Raw genomic sequence first — 24,148 nt, forward strand, 5'->3', positions numbered from 1 at the left:
CCTCTTCCAGATCCCTCCGGGGCGGAGCTCGAGCCAAAGCACGAGATGCCTGGGGAACCACGTTTACTCTGGGCAGTCCTCCCGATCATCCGCGGTTTCATGGGTAGCCAATCCAATCTCCTACTCCTGGACTCTTTTCCACAGTGCTAGGAAAATCCGTTTTCTTCCGCGCGCCCCTGTACGCTCCTCCTGCAGAGCGTGGTTAAGCGAAATAAACAGCGCAGTAGTCCTTTGCCCACACTAAAGATGGCGACTCGCTGGGTTCCCTCTGGGTAGTAGAGCGAGTTCCAGGCTCCAGGCCTCACTGGGCGAGGCACAGACGGAAGGGGCGTCTCTCGACGTAACTTTTCGACCTTCCTGGGAGGGCACCTGGGTTGTGGGCGTGGCCTTATCTGAATTCTAGCAGCTTATTGGCCTTTAGGCAGGTGGGCGGGGTGTCTGGCCTAACCCACCCCTCCCTTCTCGAACCGGAAGTGTCTCTCGGTCTTTCCAGCTGGTTGTCATTTCACTCGGCTAGGTCCTGAGGAGAAGGACTCAGCCGCGGCTGCTGGACCCGGGCACCGGGAGGCGGCGGCGGCGGCGGCAGCGGCAGCAGCAGCGGCGGCGGAGGCGACAGCAGAAGAGGAAGAGGAGGAAGAAGGAGAGAAGAAGAGCCAGGCGGAGTTCGCAACTACGACGGCGGGGACTGCGGGACCGGGGTAAAGCGGCGGCGACGACGACGGCCCAGCAACCGTGAGGAGAAACAAAAGCCTTCTAAATTATAGTTAAAAAAAAAATCTGGGGGCAAAAAGAGAGAGAGCAAAGGGGGGAGGACCTTCTTTTTTAGAACAACTAAGCTAGTGGGGTTTTCTTTTTTCCCTCTCCCTCCCCCCCCGCACCCCCCAAGCCCCATCCCCCCACCCCCCCCTCCCCCGCGGAGAATCGAACTGAGAGAACTGAACAAACCGCTCCTGGGTCCCATGAGGGAAAAAAACCCCGGAGCCGCAGAGAGGGGAAGAGGCCGAAACCGCAGGACCTTCCAGGTCGCCCCCTTGGTCCCCGCACCCCCGGGCCGCCAGCTCGTCCTCGTCGAGTCTCCCTAATCCATCCTGATCGCGACACCCCCACGAGGGAGAAACGGGTGTGTTTCCAAACCATTTCATGGGGGAGAGAAGGCCAGGGGGAGCCCAGGAACAGCGACCGCAGCAAGATCTGCACCCAGAGCTTCAGGAACAGCCCCAGAGGCCAAAACTGCACCCCGTGAAAGAGCAGAAACAGGATCAGGAAGAGCAGAAACCTCCCTGCAATCATCTTTCCATTAGTCAATGCTGATTTCCTCTCCCGCAACCAGGAATTTGCCCCCCACCCCAGATAACCTAATATAATCTATCTATATATAAATATATAATATATAATGTTCTTAAATTATTCCTGATTTTTTTAACCAAGCTGCCAAGAAAAGAACCTATTCTCCTCTTAGCCCTATTCTAATTTTTATGTGAGTGAATCTAAACTGCTGAAGAAGACCATATGTGATTGTTAAATTATATATATATATATTTTTACTCCTCGCAATGCTTATTCTTCTACATCCATAGATGCTTGAGAAGCTGTGTTTTTGTCATTCATGTACGTTTTCCTTTGGAAAAAGAAAGCGCCTATTTTACTAACCAAAGACTTGATTTTTGCCCTCTTCGTTTTTATTCCCTCCTAGAAATAAGCCTAGTTGGATTCATGTCAGTGTTTTAAGATTGCTTTTTTTTTTTTTTTAAGTTTTTTTTTTTCTTTCAGAGACCAGAATTCCAAATCTGAACTATTTAGGGTGATAAGCTGCATCTTTGAGCTAGCTAAAAATAAGACGTTTCAAACAAGCAACTTACATTTGGAGTAGAGGATACAAAGGCTTGAGATACCAGGTTGTTTTTTATCTTAAGATTCTGAGCCTAAAAATAATAAATGGGGGATTACGGGTTTGGAGTGCTAGTGCAAAGCAATACTGGGAATAAATCTGCTTTTCCAGTCAGATTCCATCCACATCTGCAGCCTCCACACCATCACCAAAATGCCACCCCCAGCCCTGCTGCTTTTATAAATAATAACACAGCTGCCAATGGCAGCAGTGCCGGGTCAGCTTGGCTCTTTCCTGCTCCGGCTACCCATAACATTCAGGATGAGATCTTGGGATCAGAAAAAGCAAAAAGTCAGCAACAGGAACCGCAAGATCCTTTGGAAAAGCAGCAGCTCTCCCCCAGTCCAGGTCAGGAAGCTGGAATATTGCCTGAAACTGAGAAGACTAAATCTGAAGAAAATCAAGGGGACAATTCTTCAGAAAATGGCAATGGGAAGGAGAAAATAAGAATTGAATCACCAGTGTTGACAGGGTTTGATTATCAAGAAGCCACGGGGCTAGGTACTTCTACCCAACCCTTGACATCAAGCGCATCGTCTCTCACTGGTTTCAGTAACTGGTCAGCAGCGATAGCGCCTTCCTCCTCTACAATCATCAATGAAGATGCAAGTTTCTTTCACCAGGGAGGGGTCCCGGCTGCTTCGGCTAATAACGGTGCTCTGTTGTTTCAAAATTTCCCCCATCATGTCAGCCCTGGCTTCGGAGGCAGCTTCTCTCCTCAGATTGGGCCTCTCTCACAGCACCACCCTCATCACCCTCATTTCCAACATCATCACAGCCAGCATCAGCAGCAAAGGAGGTCTCCTGCCAGTCCCCATCCCCCACCTTTCACACATAGAAATGCTGCTTTTAACCAGCTGCCTCATTTGGCGAATAATCTTAACAAGCCCCCTTCTCCGTGGAGCAGCTACCAGAGTCCCTCTCCTACACCGTCTTCTTCCTGGAGCCCAGGAGGTGGTGGATATGGTGGCTGGGGAGGTTCCCAAGGCCGAGATCACCGTAGGGGGCTGAATGGAGGAATAACGCCCCTGAACTCCATCTCGCCTTTGAAGAAAAATTTTGCAAGCAATCATATTCAGCTCCAGAAGTATGCTCGCCCCAGCTCTGCCTTTGCTCCTAAATCCTGGATGGAAGATAGCTTGAACAGGGCTGACAACATTTTTCCTTTTCCGGTAAGATTATGTTCCATTAATAGATTAAGGTGAAATAAGGAAACGGCATGGTGTAATATCTATGTAACTAAGAGAGTTTGAATTGTCTGTATTCACATCAGAGCTCTTGGAAAAAGAGTTCATTGTTAAGACATTATTTTGGCAGGAGAGCAGTGTAATTCGGAATAAAATATTCAGCTGTTCTTTTTTTGTAATTTTCTAATTGTTATCTTTCCATAGATAACCATATAAATTAGCATAATTGTGAATACCAGGTAGCTAGTGATGTCATGATTATTAACTGCAGTACCTTTCTAGCCTGACAAGAAAATCGTGGTAGGTTTTTCCCTACTTACTTAGGTGAGAATAAATAATGTAGATATAAATATATTTCATTATGGAAACTGATTAGCATTTTCTGCCCATACGTATAACTATATACCCTCCCAAATTTGTTTTTCACCACTGTAAGGTAATGATTCGCTGAAAACCAACTACTGAAATATAGTTTTCTCCCTGATCATATTTTAAACCTGAAACCTCTCTGAACCATGCAGTCTGAAGAGTTTGCAGTTATCAATTTGGAAATTCCTAGTAAACCTTTTTGCAAATTCTGGCTTGCCTTGTGTCAATAAGGACTGCTAGAGAAATGATGTAGATATTTTCTTGATCCCCAATTATTTTTGAATACTATGAAACTGTTGGTCTCAGAGTGACTCTTATGATGCCTTTTCACCCATTTGTTTATTTCCCAGTGTTAACACTAGGGGTGTAGATAATTAAACCATTCCTAAAAATAGGTCCAGACAAAGATTACTTGTCTTTTTTGCCATCAGTGTATTCTTATTCTCCAACATCACATTGTTTGATGTTTTTGAATTAAGGAACAGCCAGTCTAGTTGATAGATATAATATAAAGGGAATTTCAGAGTTAATTGAGCATCAGATGCCCTACTAAATTTGTTTCCTTTGGGGGTATGGTCATTTATAAGTGTTTAGGAAATTTATATGGGTTATAAGCTAACACTGAATCAGTCCTCACAGTGAACCCCACAAGGTAAGTTCTATTATCACCCCCGTTTTAGAGATGAGAAAATCATGAGCATCAGCAAGATATAATAACTTGCCCAAGAGCACACAGCTGATGTACAAACTCTAGGCTAAAAAGCAAAGATTAAAACATACTGTGCTATATCTAAAAAGTTATTTTAGAGATCTTTCTAAAGGCTAAACAGATTTCAAAATAGTGATACTGTATCCAGATGTGATGTCAGCACAAATGGAATTATTTGTTTTAATTAATAATTTGCTCAGAGGGAGGGAAGTTTGCTAAGAGAACCCTGTGTCATTCCCAGGAATTAAATATCCATTATCTAAGGATATAATAGTTAGGATATATCAAAATCTAACAGGTATAATAGTTAGGATGTATAAAAATATTTGGTGAAATCTGGTTTTGAATTTTTTTAAATATTTTTTTTGCCCAGGTTGCAAAAAGATGTTGGCTTTTGTTTTTAGAAAGGGTTTTTACTCAAACTGAAGAGAGCAATTTTCAAGCTTTAGTGATCAGGTAAAAGGCTGTTTAATACATTGGCAATTCCATGAAGTCTGTTTTTATTTTATTTATTTATTTTTAAGATAAAGCTTACAGAGGTTTTGTCTTCCTAAAATCAGGAAACAGGACAACTAGAAAAAATCTGTAACTAGACACACAATAACCTGAAATAGCTTGTTCCTCCAAATTTCTTTTAAAAACACAGTAACATAAAAAACAACAATAAAATTATTCTTAGCATCTATTGAAGTTTTGCTATTCATGAAGTCTGTTTTTAAAAAGTTGGTTTTGATAGTCTTTTGAACATAAATTTAAGGGAAGTTTAATGCAAAGGTAACTTTTGAAAATTATTCATATATTCCAAATTAAAAAAAAATCCAAGATGGCATTCTCGACATTTTAACTGGGTTAAGGTTAGCTCACAATTGAAAATACTTTTCCTTTTTATTTTGCTACTAATCAAGTGACGGAATGGATTTATGTGACTGCATGGTTTGTTTTCCATTCTCAGTTTACTGACTTTTGATACAGATTTGCTTTGAGAAATTAATTTCAGAAAGTGACTAAATTATATGTATATGCACATTATTAATATTTTTATGGGGCTGATGAGATGTGTTTAACGTGAAATTTTTTCAGTCAGATAATTTCTTAAGAGATTAAGCTGATGTATGAAATAATAATGTAGTAGACTAAGATTGATACTAAAAGATATTGTTAGAAACCAGCTCTTCCCTTAGAATTGTTGTCTGCTATGCTGAGGGTGGAAAAAAGAAGAGTCAATATACCTGGTTCAAATATGGTAGGATTAGAAACTCAGTTGTAGATTTCTGTTTACCATCCCCACCATTTTTAGGAGAATGTGTGTATTTCTGTGTGTGAGAGAAGAGAAGAGAGAGAGGTTGGGAGGTGGGGAGCTGAGAGAACAGTGATTTGAAAGTCACAATAAATATAAGTGATATGAAAAAATTCCTAATTGAGTTTTGAAAATATAAGAAATTAGTAAACTGAGTACCTTGGTGCTTACTTAAATGAGTGCAGAGGTGTGTATGTGTGTGTGTTTAAAGAATTATTCTTTAGAAAAAATTTTTGGCCAAAAAAAACGCCATTTTGAGTTGATATGGATTACTTGGTTAAATTTGATATGAAAACATTTGAAGGAACATTTATTTGACTGGGAGCTCAGATACCTAGTTTGCGGTCTTTGCCCTATCAAAGTCATAGCATCTGGGGGCCTCAATTTCTTCATAAAATTGGCATGGGGGGTGACCTAGGTGATTTCTAAGTTCCTTATGATCCTAAAGCAAGCTACTGTGAAATTTAAACTGCTGCAATCACAGTCCATACTTTTTTCTAAACACTGCTATCTTATTTAATTTTATTAACTTAAACTAATAATTTTAGGAAAGATGTTTTAGACATTAGTAATTCAATTTCAGTCGCTATTAAAAAGAATTCCTCAGTTGTTATAGAGAGATCTTAAAATTTACCTCAGAAATTACAGGATAGAATTTACATGGTTATATTATAATATTGGTATTCAAAGTCTAGCATGTTTTAATTATTATATTAATTAAATTACTATATTAATTATTATATTAAAAGGAAATAACTTACCTGAAATGTAACTAATACTGGGCAATGTTTATTTTAGTTTGAAGTGAATCAGAGTGGTTTTTACATTTGTTTAATAGAGGTTTGGGCACATACAGTGAATTAAAATTCATTATGACATTTTAAATTAATTTTTTGGGGCCAGTCTTAATCTTCTCTTTTATCCATGTTTATGAAACCAGGAGCAAAGATTGAAAATATTGAATTATCTTCTAAATAAGTGATATGACAGGCATTATATCTTAGCATTTTCTTTGTATTAGTATATGTGCCGCTGAATTCTCATTACGTGAATTCAGATAACATGCCTCAAATCCAGTTTTCAGATAACTAATGTATATTTAATAATTGCATACTTATGATAATGTTTTTACATGTATTAATTCATTTCACTCAATAATCCTATGAAGTAAATATTATTGTTATTATTACTATTCACACATGAGATTAGGCTTTTAACCATTATACTACAGTATCTTTTCACATAGACATGATGCAGATGAGGAATTGGGGGGTGGGAGTAAGAAATGCCTGCCAGAAGTGTGTAGGTAAGAAGAAAATTTTTACAGTGAATAATTGATAACTGATGATCAAAAGCTAATTATAAAGTTTTGAAAGTGGAAAGTAGTAGAATATATTTGTCAACTTCAAAAGATTAAACTTAGATAATAGCCCTCAAATCAACGTTTTTTTTTGTTTGTTTTTAGTACATGCTAGATATCAGACACTGAGGTTATCTCACTTCCTATATAGGATTTTTCAACCCTATGAGGTTTAGTTTTATTGTCTTAATTTCAAAATGAAAAAACAAGGTCCATATCTTGTGAGTAAAGGCATGATTTGACCCTTACTTCAAGAGGAAAAGAATCCTACCTGTCCTCCTGAACACATCATGTAATCCTGATGTCCAAACCAAATAATGTATTGGGGCATCTGCCAATAGTTATATTTGAATATAGCACTTTTTTGGAGGGGTGCCTAGATATTCTGTCCTTACAGGAAGTAAATGAGAATTGTGTGCTATAGATTCTAGTATTCTGTTATATTCAGCTCAGTTACGCCCCCATCTCTGTTAGCTAAGAACCAAGAAGTAGGCCAAAAAAGAAAAAGAAAACAAAACAGAAGAGGGGAGACAAAATCTGTCGCAAAGATGATCTTAAAACTGGATAGTTAGGGAAACATTTTAGGATTTAGAGTCCATTTGCTTTGGTCACCATGGATTTGTTAAGTTGTCTTAACCAGGCAAAATAATTCATGTCACTTTAATAACTCTCCTTGTGTTGTCAGTTTATTGATCTACAAAATTCTACATGGCATCTTATATTGGAAAACAGAAAGTTACTGCATTGCTTTGTCCAAAAGTCATGGTGAATTATTAAAATTATCTAAAGTGCAACTTTATTACATTTTTTTTTCATGTAGTCCCAAGAGAGATCTTTGCATAGGAAACATTTTCTTTGACTTATTATATTTATTTATATTAGAAGAGGGGAAACTCATTATTTTTAACTGTAAAGCATCGGTTGGATGGTTCTGGCTCCAGCAGAATTGATATATTGGGGAAACTTTGGGAAAAATCTATCAGATGCAATTTTACTTCTTTTTATAGAAAGCCTTTTAACTAGGTTTAATTGCTTTTATGATGAAATCAAAACTTGGGCAGGGTAGTTTTGAAAATTTTTATTTTCTGTTATGTCTTCAGAAAAACCATGGAATATGATCAACATACTGTTCAACATCTTTCAGGAAATGCCTGTTTATTTCAAGCCTAGTGAATGTGGTTGTGTTGCTAGTTGCAATTGGAAAGATGCTGTTAGTTTATGAGTTTATGCTTTTGAGAATAGTTTTTGTTGGTATTCATAAGAAAGAAATGGAAAAGTAGGCTTAAAGTTAACATATGCCTGTTTTGAATTTTGCAGTCTAAATTTATTTTCCGTATGACTTTTCTCTCTAGCTATGAGGAAAATAAGCTTGAAGTACCATTATCACATTTTTTTCAGCACTACATTGTACTTTAGTTTTTGGTCCCAACATAGATAATATATATAATGCATTTCTCAGGGAGCTTGTAACATGAGCATTCATTTTCATTTTTCCTGACAGAAGTCATTTTATATTGTTCAAAGAAAATCGTTCTTGCAGAAATTAAAGTGTATTTTTGCCATGATAAATTTATAGTAATATATAATTTTTTAGAAGGAGTTTATAATATACTTTATAATATTAGAAGGAGTTCAACTTTCAACTTTTTTTTAAGAAAATTCTTAGTATATGGAAGTATATAGATATAGATCCTATTTTTAATCAGTATTTGAAAATGATACTTGGATAATTACTGAGAAAGGCCATTGTGTGAGGCCAAAAATACAGTATACTGAAGCACAGGTCCTGGATCCAAACAGACTTAAATTTGACTCTGATCTCTATTTAGCTTGACCTTGAACAAGTCACTTAAATTTGAGAAGATAGTACCTCATCAAGATATTAGTACCTATAAGTGAAGGGTTATTGTGAGGTACTTTATGTGGCCATATTAAGTAGCTTAGATTTTCTTGTTTAATTTAAAATAAAATTAAAATCTTTAATATTGAGTACAATCTTGAAATTAAAGTAATCACAAAAAGCTTTGGTATCTGTGACAGATTTTTGAGCAGTTCTTAATGTTGTATCTTATCATATATTCTACACTTCTCAGAATCGTCTTTTTTTTTTTCTTTTTCTTTTTGGCCATGCCACCTGGCATGCAAGAACTTCGTTCCCTGACCAGGGATCGAACCATGCCTCCTACAGTGGAAGGGAAGAGTCCTAACTACTGAACTGTCAGGAAATTTCATCAGAATACTCATTTTAAATAAGCTAGGTGCAACCCAGGACAGATAAAACATTTAGCAGAATTATCAGTTTCCTTGAAGAATTTAAATTGTTTATATACCTAAACTTTTATTAGCAATAGCAGTCTGCATTTTTCAGTAGCCTAAAAGATTTTGCCTATTTTTAAGAAATTTACAACATTTGATTGTTTTTGTATACGTTAAAGGAGACTGTACTTTGATGGGGTTGGTTAAGGGACAGGAAAGGTATCAGAGATTTAATTGGATATGTTTTAACTTTTATCCTGGAATTAAGTTTTTTTTAATATATATTTTAATTAATTTGTATAATGGGCTTCCCTGGTGGCTCAGCTGGTGAAGAATCTGCCTGCGATGTGGGAGACCTGGGTTTAATCCCTGGGCTGGGAAAATATCTTAGAGGAGGGAAAGGCTATCCACTCCAGTATTCTGGCCTGGAAAATTCCACGGAGTGTATAGCCCATGGGGTCACAAAGTGTTGGATGCAGCTGAGCGAATATAACACATTTATTGAGAACTTTCTATGTTATGAGCTAGGCACAGGTCTGGATATCTCATAAAAATGGTTTTGATTTGATTTGTAATTATTTCTGATCTGTTCTAATCCTTCAGTTCAGTTCAGTCGCTCAGTTGTCTCTGACTCTTTGCGACCCCGTGAACTGCAGCACACCAGGCCTCCCTGTCCATCACCAACTCCCGGAGTCCACCCAAACCCATGTCCATCGAGTCGGTGATGCCATCCAACCATCTCATCCTCTGTCGTCCCCTTCTCCTCCTGCCTTCAATCTCATTATAAAAATGTTAACAACTAGCCCAATAGTTATATTTCATCTTAATCCATGAGTTGTTTAAACTTTAAGGAAAACTAACAGGTTAAGCGTTAGGTATAACAGAAACAATGTATAAATGACATTTTAAAATATTTTATTAATGGTTACATTTATAAATATACACATACACATGTGCTTTTTAAAAATTCTGTGACAAAATGGTACCACAAAAGGCAAACTTTAACCAGTGAGTCACAGAATTCAGGTCTCATTATATGTCAAGGACCACTTACAGGTCCTCTCTCATGTTTGTAAACTGAATTTTTTAAGTCTTAAGCTAAACATGTATTTTTCATATTGTAGAATATTTAGATTGGGTAGTTACTGTTTGCTGAATAGTTGCCAGGTATATCCCAATCAGGCTTTCCTGGTGGCTCAGTCAGTAAAGAAACCACCTGCGATGCAGAAGACCTAGGTTTGACCCCTGGGTTGGGAGATCCCTTGGAGGAGGGCATGGCAACCCACTCCAGTATTCTTCCTTGAAGAATCCCATGGACAGAGAAACCTGGTGGGCTACAGTCCTTGGGGTTGCAAAGAGTCAGACATGACTGAATGACTAACACACACACACACGTATCCCAATCATTGTTTTCTTGCAGATCTGTAATGAGTTATAGTTAATCCCTCAGTATTATACATTTTAAAGCCATGTTTATATTTAAATATTATGCAGCATGTGCTGTGCTGTGCTTAGTCTCTCTGTCGTGTCCAACTCTTTTGTGACCCATGGACTGTAGCCTGCCAGGCTCCTCTGTCCATGGGAGTTCTCCAGACAACAATACTGGAATGGGTTGCCGTGCCCTCCTCAAGGGGATCTTCCCAACCCAGGGATTGAACCCAGGTCTCCCACATTGCAGGTGGATTCTTTACTGTCTGAGCCACCAAGGTAGCCCCATTATACAACATACTTTTAATAATAGTTCTTCCAGATGTTTTCGAGGAATGCATCTGCTGCTGGTCAGTAAAATAGTTGCTGTAGCCTTACTGTCTATAAGAACTTTAAAAAGAACCAAACAAAGTTGATGTAAGAACATTGCTACTCAGAAAAAGCTATTAATTATTGTATGGAAGTCAGATCTGAGTTTCAGCTATGGCTGTGCCACTTGCTAGCTCTGTGACCTAAGGTAAGCTACTCAGCTTTCCTGATCCTTCATTTTCTCATTTCTTTGTCTTATCTTTTTGAAATAAGATGAAGTATTTCTAATATTTGGCTTCTAGAAGATTCTGCTGGTATAAGAGAGAAGGTCATCAACTAGAAATATTAATTCAAAAGTTGGAAATCACACACATTCTTAAAATGTGAAAACTGTTGTTTAACTGTTATATGGTAATTTGAGCTTAACTTTAAAGAAGAATTTTATAAGCTGAACTATAATTTTGTTTAGTAAACTCAGTGCACTAGGGAATCAGCCCAGATGATGCTCTCATTTTCTTGAACACTGCTTGAAAATTTAGTGACCCACTAGTTTTTTTGTTTGTTTCTTCTTTGGGTAAAGTCTCTCCCCCGACCCCCAAGTCTTTTAAATTTCTTACTATGGAAACATTTAAACATATTCAGTAATAAAATATATAGCAAAATCCCATGTACATGTCACCTGGCTTCCAACAATGATCAGCTCCTTGACAGTCCTCTTTGATCTATCTTCCTAACCCTCTCTTCCTGCTTTCATGTTATTTTGAAACATTTCCTACGTACTGTATCATTTCATCTGTAAATGGTTTAGTGTGTGTTTCTAAAAGATAGTCTTTTTTTCCTTCTTAAAAATACACAAAGATATCTTCTAGTTGTTTTTTTTTAAAAAGACAGTGAGAAACTGAGGCAAGGCCCATAATTTTATTGTACCTGCCCAGCCTGTTTTACTGCCCAACCTGATGCTAATCTCGAAAAAAGCCACTATTGGCTACATCTCCCTTCTCAGACAAGAAGAGTGCTGGTGGTCACATGTCTGTCAAAGAAAAGGGAGAAAGATCCAACGAAACACTAGAGTATCAGCTGATGACCTGATACTCGGGAGGAGATTGTCCAGTTTTCTCTACGCCATCTCAGCTTTCTCCTGGGTTTATATTTTTGTGAATTTGTGAGAAGGCTCTCCAAAAGGAGAGAGAACAGGAAGGACTCAGAGCTTTTGGGCTGTATTTTTGTTTGTTTTTAAGGGGAATTTAAAGGTTTGGAATCTTTTGCCGGCCTTTGGACTGCATCACACTTTTTCACCTCTTGTTTTTCAACCCACAAATGTTTTATGCCTTCTGTGGACCGTATGGTGGGAGTGCATGACCATGGTAGACACTCTCCTCTTCATGAACTGAGGTGTCAGTGACATCTTGCTTTGTGCCTGAATACTGAGAAGTGCCTTCTCAGGAGACATTGGAGAGCTAAGGATGTGAGGCTGGTAGCTATGAGAGCCCAGAGGCTCACAGTGGGTGCAGGCTGCCTTTTGATGTTAGGTCAAGGCTCATGGAAGAGAGAAATGTATGGATTGTATGGGTTACAGGATACAAACCTCAGTTTAGGAATAAAGGTTGTGTATTTGGGTGACCATTCTCTCTGATGACTCCAGACCCTGATCACACCCAGCAGATACATAGCAGAGGAATGCTGATTGCCAGTAAGCAGCCAAAAATAGAGGTATGGCCTGAGTTTTAGTAGAACTTAACTCACTTTCCTGAATTAATGATCTCTTGCCCCAAATAGTATATTAGGTAGGAAAGATTCCCCCCCCCCCCAACACCTTTTTTGTTTCTCTATGAAAATGAGCTATAGGAAGTAGCACGGAACAGCTGAATTATTCAGATACAAACAATACTTAATTTAATATGTTGGTTTGGGGCTCTTCTGCCATTGCACTGGAGAGAGAAGGAGCAGAGGGAATGTTTATTGAGTGGATCTCCTAATTGGTAGGTATTGTGCATGATCTACCATGGACTTTATTTCATTTCTCCTCAACCCAGTTTTATAAGGGAGATGTGTGAAGTAAGGGAGATCCTTATTTCACTGATGAAATCAAGGTTCAGAGATGATATGATATCAAGACCACTTGTCTAGTAAGTGGTGATTTAAACACAAGTCTTAGAATAGATTTTAGTTATTTTCCTCTGCTAGGTAAAGTGGAAATGAACAAATGGTTAACAAGAAGAAGGGGTCTATTGATTTAGGAACTGATTAGTCAAGTCTAGAATGCCAGGTTGTTTTTTTAATACACTCAAGTGGTGACAAGAAATATTTATCACTTTAAGGATTTCTAATACTGAGCATGAATGTGGTTTATTTAGTGAAGGTGGAATAAAAGCAAATTTTCTCAAGGGCTTTCCAGAGAGATCTGGTTCATCAGTTCACATGGGAGAAAATGGAGCTATTGATTCAATCAGGGTAATATACTAAAGACATTGATCCATTTTGTTATAGTTTATTATTCTATTAGGAAGCACTTGGTAGCCTAAGATCTGTAAGACTGTTTGCCTCATTATAGTGTTCATAATGAGAAAATACTGACCAAAGAGGGACCCTGCTAAGAAATATGAGATGCTAGTAACTGTGGTTTTTTCCTACTTGATATAATTACTTCTTTCACTTTAACCTCTGACACTTGTTCTCTGCATTCAGACCCTGTATACAAGTGAAGGATTTCATAGGTTGTGACAAAGTCCATTTAGTAGTGGACCACTTTTCTGAGCTTCTGCTATGAAGTAGACTCCACCGCTTACTTGGTGACTTTGAGTGCAAGTAGTTAACGTCTCATAGCTTCATGAGAAGCCTAAAATGGGGGCAATAATTGTACCCACTGTACATGATAGTTGTGAGGAACTAATGTACAGAAATTGTGCATCTTTTATCTGAGACACAACACAGCTAGAAGGGATATTAGCCATTTTAATAATGATGGTGGCAGTGATGAGGGACTTACTATGCGCTGCACAGTTGCTGCAGTCTGTGGCTTTGGGGGTGAGTGGAGCTCACAGTCCAGGGAAGGAGGGAGTGGGTAGCCATCACAGACTTTGTTCATAAATATGGGCTGTCAGTGTGCTTGGTAGATACGGGGAAAGGGGACTTGTGCTTGCATAGGGATGGAAGGTTCATCTGAAAGTGGAATCTTCAAAGTTGACTATATTGTCAGCTTTTGATGTCTGTGGCCTTAAATATTTAATCCAAGAAAATATTTACATTTTGGTGAATTTTGGATTAAAACTGTCATAGTTACCTTTGATTAATTATGGGCTCTGCTGGCATCTCAGATTTCATATTTATTTTGGCAGCTGTTATACTGGCACAGACTTTGCCTTTCAGACCAAAATGTTTTCCTTTCCCTTCTTCACCAAGGAGAAACTTCCAGAGTAAGCCAGAAAGAGAAACTTCCATAAGCTAGTACAGATACATAGCAATCTGAGAATGATGCTCACAATCATGTATGTTTTTATAGGAAGACAGCGAGTAAAGGGTGTAGCTGAATTTTGGCTTTGGTTCTTAAGAATGTCAATTCAGTTCAGTTTGGTTGCTCTGTTGTGTCCGACTCTTTGGACTCCATGGACTGCAGCACGCCAGACTGCCCTGTCCAATGCCAACTCCTGGAGTTTACTCACTCATGTCCATTGAGTCAGTGATGCCATCCAATCATCTCATCTTCTGTCGTCCCCTTCTCCTCTTGCCTTCAGTCTTTCTCAGAATCAGGGTGTTTTCCATTGAGTCAGTTCTTCGAATCAGGTGGCCAAAGTATTGGAGTTTCAGCTTCAGCATCAGTCCTTCCAATGAATGTTGAGGATTTCCTTTAGGATGGACTGGTTGCATCTCCTTGCAGTCCAAGGGACTCTTATGCATTAGTCAGGTCTAGTAATGCTAAAACATACTGACTCAAGTATGACAAGACAAGAACCAGTAATGGAGTGGTTATAGTGGTGGTTCTGTTGAAATTGAACTTAATTGTAATCTTTTGCCAATTTATGCATCTTAGAGCTTGGAAGAGAGGACTTTGTTTTTAATTTTGAGAGTAAAACCTTTCTCTTTATAAGGAAACTGTAAAATAGTTGATATTTAAGCTGGACTGCATCATAATTGTTAAACAGGATTTAAGCTATAAATCACATCCCAAAGTATCTAATGAAATTAACCTGTGGAATGGAATTGTTTAACTCAGTGATTCTCAGAGTGTGGTCCCCATCTTCACTTGGAAACTTAGTAGCAATGTGAATTCTTGGAGCTACCGAGACCTACTGAATGAAAAACTTTGGGTGTTGACTCAGTAGGCTGTGTTTCAATAGGACCGCCAAGTGATTCTGATATACTCTTAAATATGAGAAACACTGGCTTTTATTGTTCATCTGGATATATTTTTTAAAGTCTATGAAATAGTAATTTTGGTTTGTGGCATAATTGCAATCAGATTGTTCATCCTGGTAGTAATAGACCCACAGATTCATGTGCTTCTTGTGGCTACTTCTGGGATGTTACAAAAAGCCATGTCATCAGTTACTTGCTGATGTAAATCTTCCTGTTTTGCTGTGGCAGTCAGGATTATTCAGGTGTATATTAAAAGGACAGGTCTTACTCTTTGAAATGCTAATTTGTTTTGTCAGAAGGTTATTTTTATCAACTTAGATTTTCATAGTGGCTTTTGTGGTTTTTCCTTTAGAAATTGCCCTGTGAAGTAGAGATGACATAAACTGAAACCAACGAGTTACTGATGCAACTCAATGTATTAGATACAACAATTCAGGTTACCAAAAAAAAAAAAAAAAAATCCCTGCATTGTAATCAAGTCTGCTTTGCTGAGCCTTGAAAATAATTGGTGGTCTTTTATTTTCATTCGTGGTTGTTAAGCTCACATTTCTAAAGTCAGGCTGGTGGTTCAAATTCTGCATTCTCTGCTTAACCTGATAAAGTTAGTTAACCATGCTAAGCTATGCCTTCTTCATCTGTGAAGTGGGATAATAATTGAACACTTATTGTATAGAATTTTTGTGAGGACTAAATGAGATTATGCATGTAAAGCATTCAATTCAGTTCAGTCGCTCAGTCGTGTCCGACTCTTTGTGACCCCATGAATCACAGCACGCCAGGCCTCCCTGTCCATCACCAACTCCCGGAGTTCACTCAAATTGCATTAGATCTTGATAAATGTTACCTGATACTATTACTGTTACTACCGTTTCTGCTCCAGTGGTTGGCTGTAGTTAACCTAGAGATGCATGTTAAGGCTCTTAATTTGTGGACCACATTGATCTGTCATCTCAACAGGAAGAAGGAAGATAAGGCTTCTCTCTCTCTCATGTTTTTAGTATCTCTGATATTATCCTATATTACCTATATACATTTTGTTCTTTGTTTTTCATTTACTGAGTCATACTTGAGTGCCCCCTGTTTGCTAGGTACTAGCCAGCATGTTCCTCACCCCAGGACCCTAAGGCAGGCAGAGTGTCTCATTTGTTCTAATATGTGTCTTAGTTAGTGTGATCTTTTGACTGCCATGACCATTATTTTACCCAAGGTAGCGCCACCTGCTTTGGAGTGAAACTTGGGCTCTTAAATCCAGACTAAGCTGCTGAACTAAGCAGTAATCTGTCTGTGCAATAAACTGTGTTTTTCCCTGGTCTTAGTTTTTACCATTAAATTGAGAGTTGTTGTTTAAGTGCTCATTTGTGTCCGACTCATTTGTGACCCCATAGATTGTAGCCCTCCCAGACTCCTGTCTGTGGGATTCTCCAGGCAAGAATACTGAAGTGGGTTGCCATTTCCTTCTCCAAAATTGAGAATAATACAATCTAAATTATAAGGAGGTTTGAAGATTACTAATGACAGTATTTAAAAACTACCTAGAATATTGTCAGATACTTAGTAGATTCTTAATAAAGAATAGATCTGCTTTTCTCTGTGGGCTGCCAAGATAAACTGGCAGTGGCGGGTTGAAGCAAATAGAGTTGTCAGTGTTTTCGTTTTGTTTTGAGCTTTTATTGGAGATCAGGACATTCCTCCGTCAACAAATTTTTTTTTTCTTTTTTAATAAAGCTTGTTATTTTGCATTATGTATAGCATAATGAAAACATAGTGACTGTCCTTTTAAGACTTACAAGAGTTCATTTTCTTATTGATAAGATTAATTAACTCCCACCTTTTTGTGGGCAAGAAGTTAGCAACTTTCATCAGTCATCCTCGTTCACATCTTTGATTCCTGCCAAACTCACTATAATTTAAACTGCAAATCTTGAAAAAGCACAGACTGTTTTAGGATCTGGGAAAGCTAAAATACAGATGTATTTTGTTGCTGGGAAAGGAACCTTAGAGGTTTAATTAGACCCTTTCCTATTTCAGATCAGGAATGAGGTCTAGAGGATGAAAGTGCACAAGCTCAGATGACATGTCACACTTCCTAGTGTCTAATGCTCTGCAGATTTAGGCTGATGTTCATATTTTGGTCACCATCTCAAGTTAAATTAAGAGCTATTACTTAACAGAATTTCTATTTTATAGTTAGCTTACTTTCTGGGAAATGAATTCTAGAAAATAAATAAATGGTTATGATGTTTGGGTTAATTAGTAAACCAAAAAGGCAAAATCGAAGGATGAAATGTAGAAATCAGAACACTCTTGATTTGACACCCTGGTTTTTGGGCAGAAAACCCAGCATTGTTTGTCTGCTCTTATTTCTTGGGTTTATTTGTATCTGTCCCCCTCCATCTACTTCTTAATGGCACAGATGTTTACACTTTAGTCCTTTTGGTAAAATTGGGTATTTAAAATAGAAAAAAATCAGTGAGAGAGTAATCAAAAATGATAAACTTTGGACCGTGCCTGAGAACAGAACTTTTGCTTGGCAAAATACATGGCCTGAATTACTATAGCATCATAAGAAACAAAGTGTTATACAAATGTAAAGTAGTTGTAATAATTATAATTTCAAATAAGATTGAATTGTGGGGAGAAGTACATGTTAGACATATTAGGCAAGCATACTGGAATGGGTTGCCATTTTCTTCTCCAGGGGATATTCCCCACCCAGGGAATCGAACCCAGGCCTCCTGCATTGCAGGCAGATTGTTTACCCACTGAGCTACGAGGAGAGCGAACATATTAGATCAGGACTGGCAAAAATGTGGTACTTGTGCCAGTAGGACTTGTATCTTGCATTTACACATGTCTTTTGAGGCACTGTTTTCTTCTAAATCCATTCAGAGCCTGAAAATTCTTCTTAACACATTGCATCTGAGAGTCAGAGTTTGTATATTGGTGTTTATCAGATTTATATTGTGACAAATGAAAGCTAGTAAAAGTATAACAACGATAGAGGGTTTTTTGTTTTTTAATTCTTCCAAGCACTACTGATAATTTAGATATTCATTTAGGATTTCAGTTTTAATGTCCTCTACCAATCATAAGTCAGTGGTTATTTTAGCAAAAACCTTTATGTTTTAGACAGTAGTCTGGAGAGTCCTGGGGCGGGACAGTATGAAGTGGCTTTGCTGAATTCCACTACATTTGGAAACCTCTAGGTGAAAAGGATGCTTCTTTACTTACCAGAAGCAGCTGTCATAAAACAAACCAAACAAAAACACTGATTTTTTTTTTTACCAACTGATTCTCTTGGATGCTCTTGTCATTCAGTGCTTGGCAAAATGCAAGTCCTGAAAGTTCACAGGTTGCTCACTACTGTAGTTACATTAAAGAAAAATAGGCTCAGGTCTCCTTTTACATCACCCCCATAGCCATTACAGTTTTATTTTTCTTACCGAAACCCCCCCCCCCCCACCCCCACCACCCTGCCCAGCTCTGAAAGGGGATTTAAAAAACAAACCTCAAGGAAATAAGAGAGAAAAAATGCTTTCAAAATTTAATAAAAATTACTCAAAGAAATGCATTCATTCATCAATTGAGGAAACTTGTGTACTTTCTAAGCTGCCAGACCCTGTGTGAGGCACAGTGATACAGATACGTGGAACAAGGCTTTTCAGCCTGTTTCACATCATGGCATACATAGAATATGAAAATACAGAAGCAGAAGTCATCTGCCAGGGAGTTCCTGCCACACTTGGCCCTCTGGGCAGTCCTGTGTGTTGAAGAGATGAACATCCCAACACACCATCACCCTTTGGGAATCGTACACATGGGGAACATTTGATGTAAGACATGCTTCCTACCCTTGGGAAACCCACAGTCAGAGGACACAGGCAAGTGAAGACTCTGAGCATGAGTGTCTCCAAGACTGGCTTTGTTGTGGAAATAGAGATAGTCGCTGGCCTGATTTTGAGTGTGGCTTATAGATTGTTGAAGGGAGGAGAGATCCAGTGACTGCAGAATGAGATAGTGGAATTTGTTCTTAACTTCTTTCTCCAGTTATGCCTCAAATCCACTTGACTTCCAAAAGAATACGCAATAAAGTTTTGATTTAATTCAGTGCTTGAGATGAGGAAGGGTAAAAACAGAAGAGTTTCTCCTTTTTGTGAACACTTATTCTTAGAAATTCTCATTCTGGCCACCTGTCCTCTTGCCTCTCTCTATTGACCATATTGAGAAGATGAGGACAATGAGGAAAGAATCAGGAGGAAAAGTGGGAAAGGTATTCTGGAGGAGCCCCATACTAGTTTAGAGGAGAAGAGCATGTTAAGACATCTACTCCCCTTCCCATCTTTATCCCGTGCTGTCCCAGGGGAAAATACCTGTAACACTCTCTACTTTAAATATAGATGATATCCCAGTATAACTACCGTTGGACCCTTCAGGTTGTGGAACTTAAAAAAAAGTTTGTGTCCCATAACTGAACATTTTTGGATATCTGTTTGGTGGGTGGGGTCAGGAGGAGTGGTCCCTATTTCAGGGAAGAATAATAATAGTGCAGGGTGAGTGCTGTTATGGAAGGACAAAGGAGAAATGTTGGAATGATCAAAAGATGGAAAGTGAAAGAAAGTGAAAGTGAAGTCGCTCATTCGTGTCCGACTCTTTGCGACCCCATAGACTGTAGCCTATTAGGCTCCTCCGTCCATGGGATTTTCAAGGCAAGAGTGCTGGCGTGGATTGCCATTTCCTTCTCCAGGGGATCTTCCTGACCCAGGAATCAAACCCGGGTCTCCCACATTGCGGGCAGATGCTTTACCGTCTGAGCCACCAGGGAGGTCTGAAATGTGGAAAATGAGATCCCAGCAATTCTGAAAGAAAAGAGGGGGTGGTGGATAAAATTAGGCAAATTCTTTTAAAAAACCAAAGCTTTGAATTAAAAAGTAATGAGAGGAAAATATCATTGAAGAGAGAGTTCTGAAATCATGCTTCTAAAATTCCTTTGGAAGCCCCCTTTTCTTTAATAACCTTGCTGTGGTCTTTGTAGGTATATATTTATTCTCAAGGTGGGTCAGAAACAGGTATTACAGGTATTGTTTTCCCTTTAGTATTTAATTAGAAAATATTTTCATCTCCTTTTCACTGTCTGAGCTAAACTTTGATTTTAGTGATCTCTAATACCCTGAAGCATGCCACAGCATCAGCATGGTTGTGTATTTTCAGATTCCTCACCCATTCATGAAGTCCATTTTGTTAAGCCAGGGTTGAGACCAGCAGTGTTCTCCATATCCTGTCTTCCTTTTATTCTAATGGCAGAAAAATCAAGACTGCTTTGCTACTTAATGGTCTTGTAGACATTTGATGACTATTTTCAGATCTTGGCTTATAAGTAAATATAGCTATTCTGAATAGAACATGTAGATGTCACCTTAACTGCTGGAACAACTTTGGGAAGCTTTGCCACATTACTGAAATCTTAAGCGACAGAGAAAGGTTATGAATTCTAATTATATATATATTTAATATTCTTAACCATATGGAAATTAGTTTTTGCTTTGTTCTTGAAAGTAATGCTTTTATTGAAAATTATTATTGGAAATCAAATCAGTCTTTGCTGAGCCCTGGGTACTTGTGATTTTGGTATTTTGCAAGTGTTAAGAATAAAATGTAGTAATAATGTGCCTTACATGGAGAGGGAAGAAAATTCCTGCTTTTTGATCTGTGTCCCATCAGATGCAGCTTATTCTTTTCTTTTATAATTACATGCTATTTTAAAAGTGGTTTGTGGCTGTTTGTGTTTACAGGATCGCCCCAGGACTTTTGACATGCACTCATTGGAGAGTTCACTCATTGACATAATGAGAGCTGAAAATGATTCGATTAAAGGTAATTTTCCAAATATAACTATTTGATTTTAGTAAATAGTGTAAAATGTGTATCATTATCTGTGTAACTTGATGAGCAATATGGCAAATATTATAGGTTCACATTTTGTGTCCAGTTCCATCTATTTTATACATGTATCTCATTTTGCTCAAAAATCAAACTTACTTGATAGACATCCACTGTAAGCCCTTTACAATACCAATTAAGGGAACTATAAGAGTACTGATTGCTAAGGGAGGGCAGTTAACTGGAAAGATGGGAACCATACTTCTTATTTTTTTTAATCTTTCAGGCAAAACCTGCGTAGTGTTGCTCACCTGTATGTCTGTTCACCAATGATAATAACTATACACTGGGAAGAGTTCAATGTTGATAGATCTTTTGGTCTGGTTTCACTTTTTTTTTTTTTAATGTCCAACAGTTTCAAAGTTAAAACAAAGCTTTGTGGTTCTTGAAATCCTTTTTATATATTATGTTAAAAAAGTCGTGCTATTCCCACTTGGATTCTGGTCTCAATTCTTGTGCTGAATAAGATACTGCAGTTTGACTAGGCCTCAATTTCTTTATCTTTAATAAAGTACTTAGAACCACTCTTATCATAAGGGACTTAATAATGGGGAACTTTAAAAGCACAGATGCCTGGGCCCCATTCCAGGTGTGGGGTGAGGCTTATGATTTTTTTTATTATCTCAGGTGATGTTCATGTGTAGCCAGAGTTGAGAATGACCAGATTAGGTGTTCTTTAAGGGCCATTCTAGCTCTGATGTTATGAAAACTACCCCACAAAATAAATATTTTTCTGCAAAAAATATCATTTTATTATACTGCAGAGTTTTCCTGTTTGTTTTTAAAAACATTTGGGTTGTTTGGTATATTTGGTCCTGTCACTTAAGTTGTTCATTCATTCAGTGTTTATGAGCCTGCTTTTTGCCAAGACAGCTTTGTACTGGGATCAGAGGTGGCAAGGAGCCTGTATGACTTTAAGTGGTAACTATCTTGGCCTAGTTTTCTTTGTGTTTGGTTTACCGTATTACTGATGCAGTAAAACTGTTTTTCAGCAGACCTAATAAGTCTGAAAAGATGAAAACTAATATGTGAAAGAATATGTATCTCTCTGATGAACCAATTTTGAAATAGGATTATTTTGAATGTCTTTACTGAATTCCTCATGGACTTCTGATGGCCTCTAATGGGGTTGTATACTTTGTTTCTGGGGAAAGATGGTCTTTCAGAATTGGCTTTTTATTTTGTCACTTCTTAGCACTCTGACTTTGGCTAGTCCTTCAGCCTCTTTGACCCTTTGTTTTCCCAGCAGAAAAATGAGGAGAGTCTAAGGCTCTTTCTAGCACCAGAAAAACTGCACACTTTAAAATAAAGTAGCTAAAGGAGAAATCTGAATATAGTTTGTGGATTGTACAGTCTCACTTTCCTGGTTTTGTAGTATAGTTACATAAGATGTTCCCAACTGGGGACACTGAATAAAGGGTACACAGAATCTCTCTGTACTACTTTTTGTAACTTGCTGTGAATTTGTGGTTGTTTCCTTAATTGATTTAAATTGATTTAATCAGCAACTTCTTTTAAGAGCCTCTTCTCTTATGTAATAGATACTAGGGATAATAATTAGAACTCATTTTCATGATAAGTGCCTGTGTCTTTAATCAGAGAAAACAGTTTACAAATGGCAGCAGTCATAAACCCTTTATTATGTCATGCTTCTAAGAAGTAGGGCTTCCCTTGTGGCTCAACTGGTAAAGAATACACCTGTAATGTGGGAGACCTGAGTTTGATCCCTGGGCTGGGAAGATCCCCTAGAGAAGAGAAAGGCTCCAGTATTCCTTTCAGAATACCCACTCCAGTGTTCTGGCCTGGAGAATTCCATGGACTGTATAGTCCATGGGGTCGCAAAGAGTCAGACATGACTGAATGACCTTCACTTCACTTCTAAGAAGTAAGCCTCTAGTATTTTTATAAGAGTTTGTACACATTTTTCCAATAGGATTAACAACATTTTCTTGGTTTATCAGATACAGTCAGGACAACTCAGATTTATTTTTTATTTTCTAGTTCACTAAAGTGGCTTATTGTATAAACTTCTGCCTTTATTCTATGAAAAGAAAGTATTAGTCGCTCAGTCATGTCTGACTCTTTGCGACCTCATGGACTACAGCCCACCAGGCTTCTCTGACCATGTGATTCTCCAGGCAAGAGTACTGGAGTGGTTAGCCATTCCCTTCTCCAGGAGATCTTCCTGATCCAGGGATTGAACATGGGTCTTCTGCATTGCAGGCAGGTAATCTTTACTATCTGAGTCACCATATTCCCTTTTTAATTTCTTCTTACCAATATTTACCTAAATAATTACCTAGACTAATTTTCTAGAGATAATTAAAAGATAAGTCTGGTGACAGAATTAAACCTGATTGTCCTAATATGGGAACACAAAGATTTTGTAAAATTGTGATTTATAAGAGGAAATATGCCAGAATGAAAGACCATGGGTTTTCGAGTCAGATAGACTGGGATTTATATTGCCATTCTGCCACTAATTTGTGGTGGTTTTGAAGATTAAATGATACGATGTGTCTACAAAATCCAGCATACTGCCCAGTTCATTGAGAAAACGCTCAATACATGGTATTGATTTTTATTACTAAACATCTATTTGTCTGTTTTCATGCTTATCAAATGAGAAAACCAGTTTCAATATAAGGTGCCAAGGTGACTTAAGCATATTAAATGAATTTGTGTATTTTTTCCTTTTAAGAGCAGTAAGGACTTCATGGATGAGTTCATGGTCCTAAAATGTCAGACAGTAGTTATGCCTTTTTTTTTTTAACCAAGATGATGAACTTTGTACCATTGTAGTCCATTGCAATGCAGTTTTGCTCATGGGAATACTTTATTTCTTGTCAGACTCTCCTCTCTCCTTTTAAAGTAATAATGCCTATCCATTTTGAAAGTAAATAAGTGGCCTCTTCATGTGCTCTGCTTCCTTAGAAATAGAATAAACAGAAAATAGGCATTATTTCTGTGAGATTAGTATAGAACAATATGGCTTTCAGAAAAGTGGTATAAAGATGCAATTAAAAGAATTAATTTGAAAATTATTTTAAAAAAA

The 24,148-nt window shown here is 38.0% G+C and overlaps 1 protein-coding gene across 1 annotated transcript in view; it reads left to right on the forward strand.

Annotated features, from left to right (window-relative positions):
• Nucleotides 1-502: 502 nt before the first annotated feature.
• CPEB4 (cytoplasmic polyadenylation element binding protein 4) overlaps nt 503-24,148 on the forward strand; it is a 72,232-nt gene continuing 48,586 nt past the window's right edge. The window contains exons 1-2 of the mRNA XM_060400575.1: nt 503-3,060; nt 20,946-21,027. Coding sequence (XP_060256558.1) covers nt 1,936-3,060; nt 20,946-21,027 — 1,207 coding nt within the window. The 5' untranslated portion in view covers nt 503-1,935. The remainder of the gene's footprint in view (nt 3,061-20,945; nt 21,028-24,148) is intronic.

The sequence above is a fragment of the Ovis aries genome, chromosome 16, assembly GCF_016772045.2.
Source record: "Ovis aries strain OAR_USU_Benz2616 breed Rambouillet chromosome 16, ARS-UI_Ramb_v3.0, whole genome shotgun sequence".
NCBI lineage: Eukaryota > Metazoa > Chordata > Mammalia > Artiodactyla > Bovidae > Ovis > Ovis aries.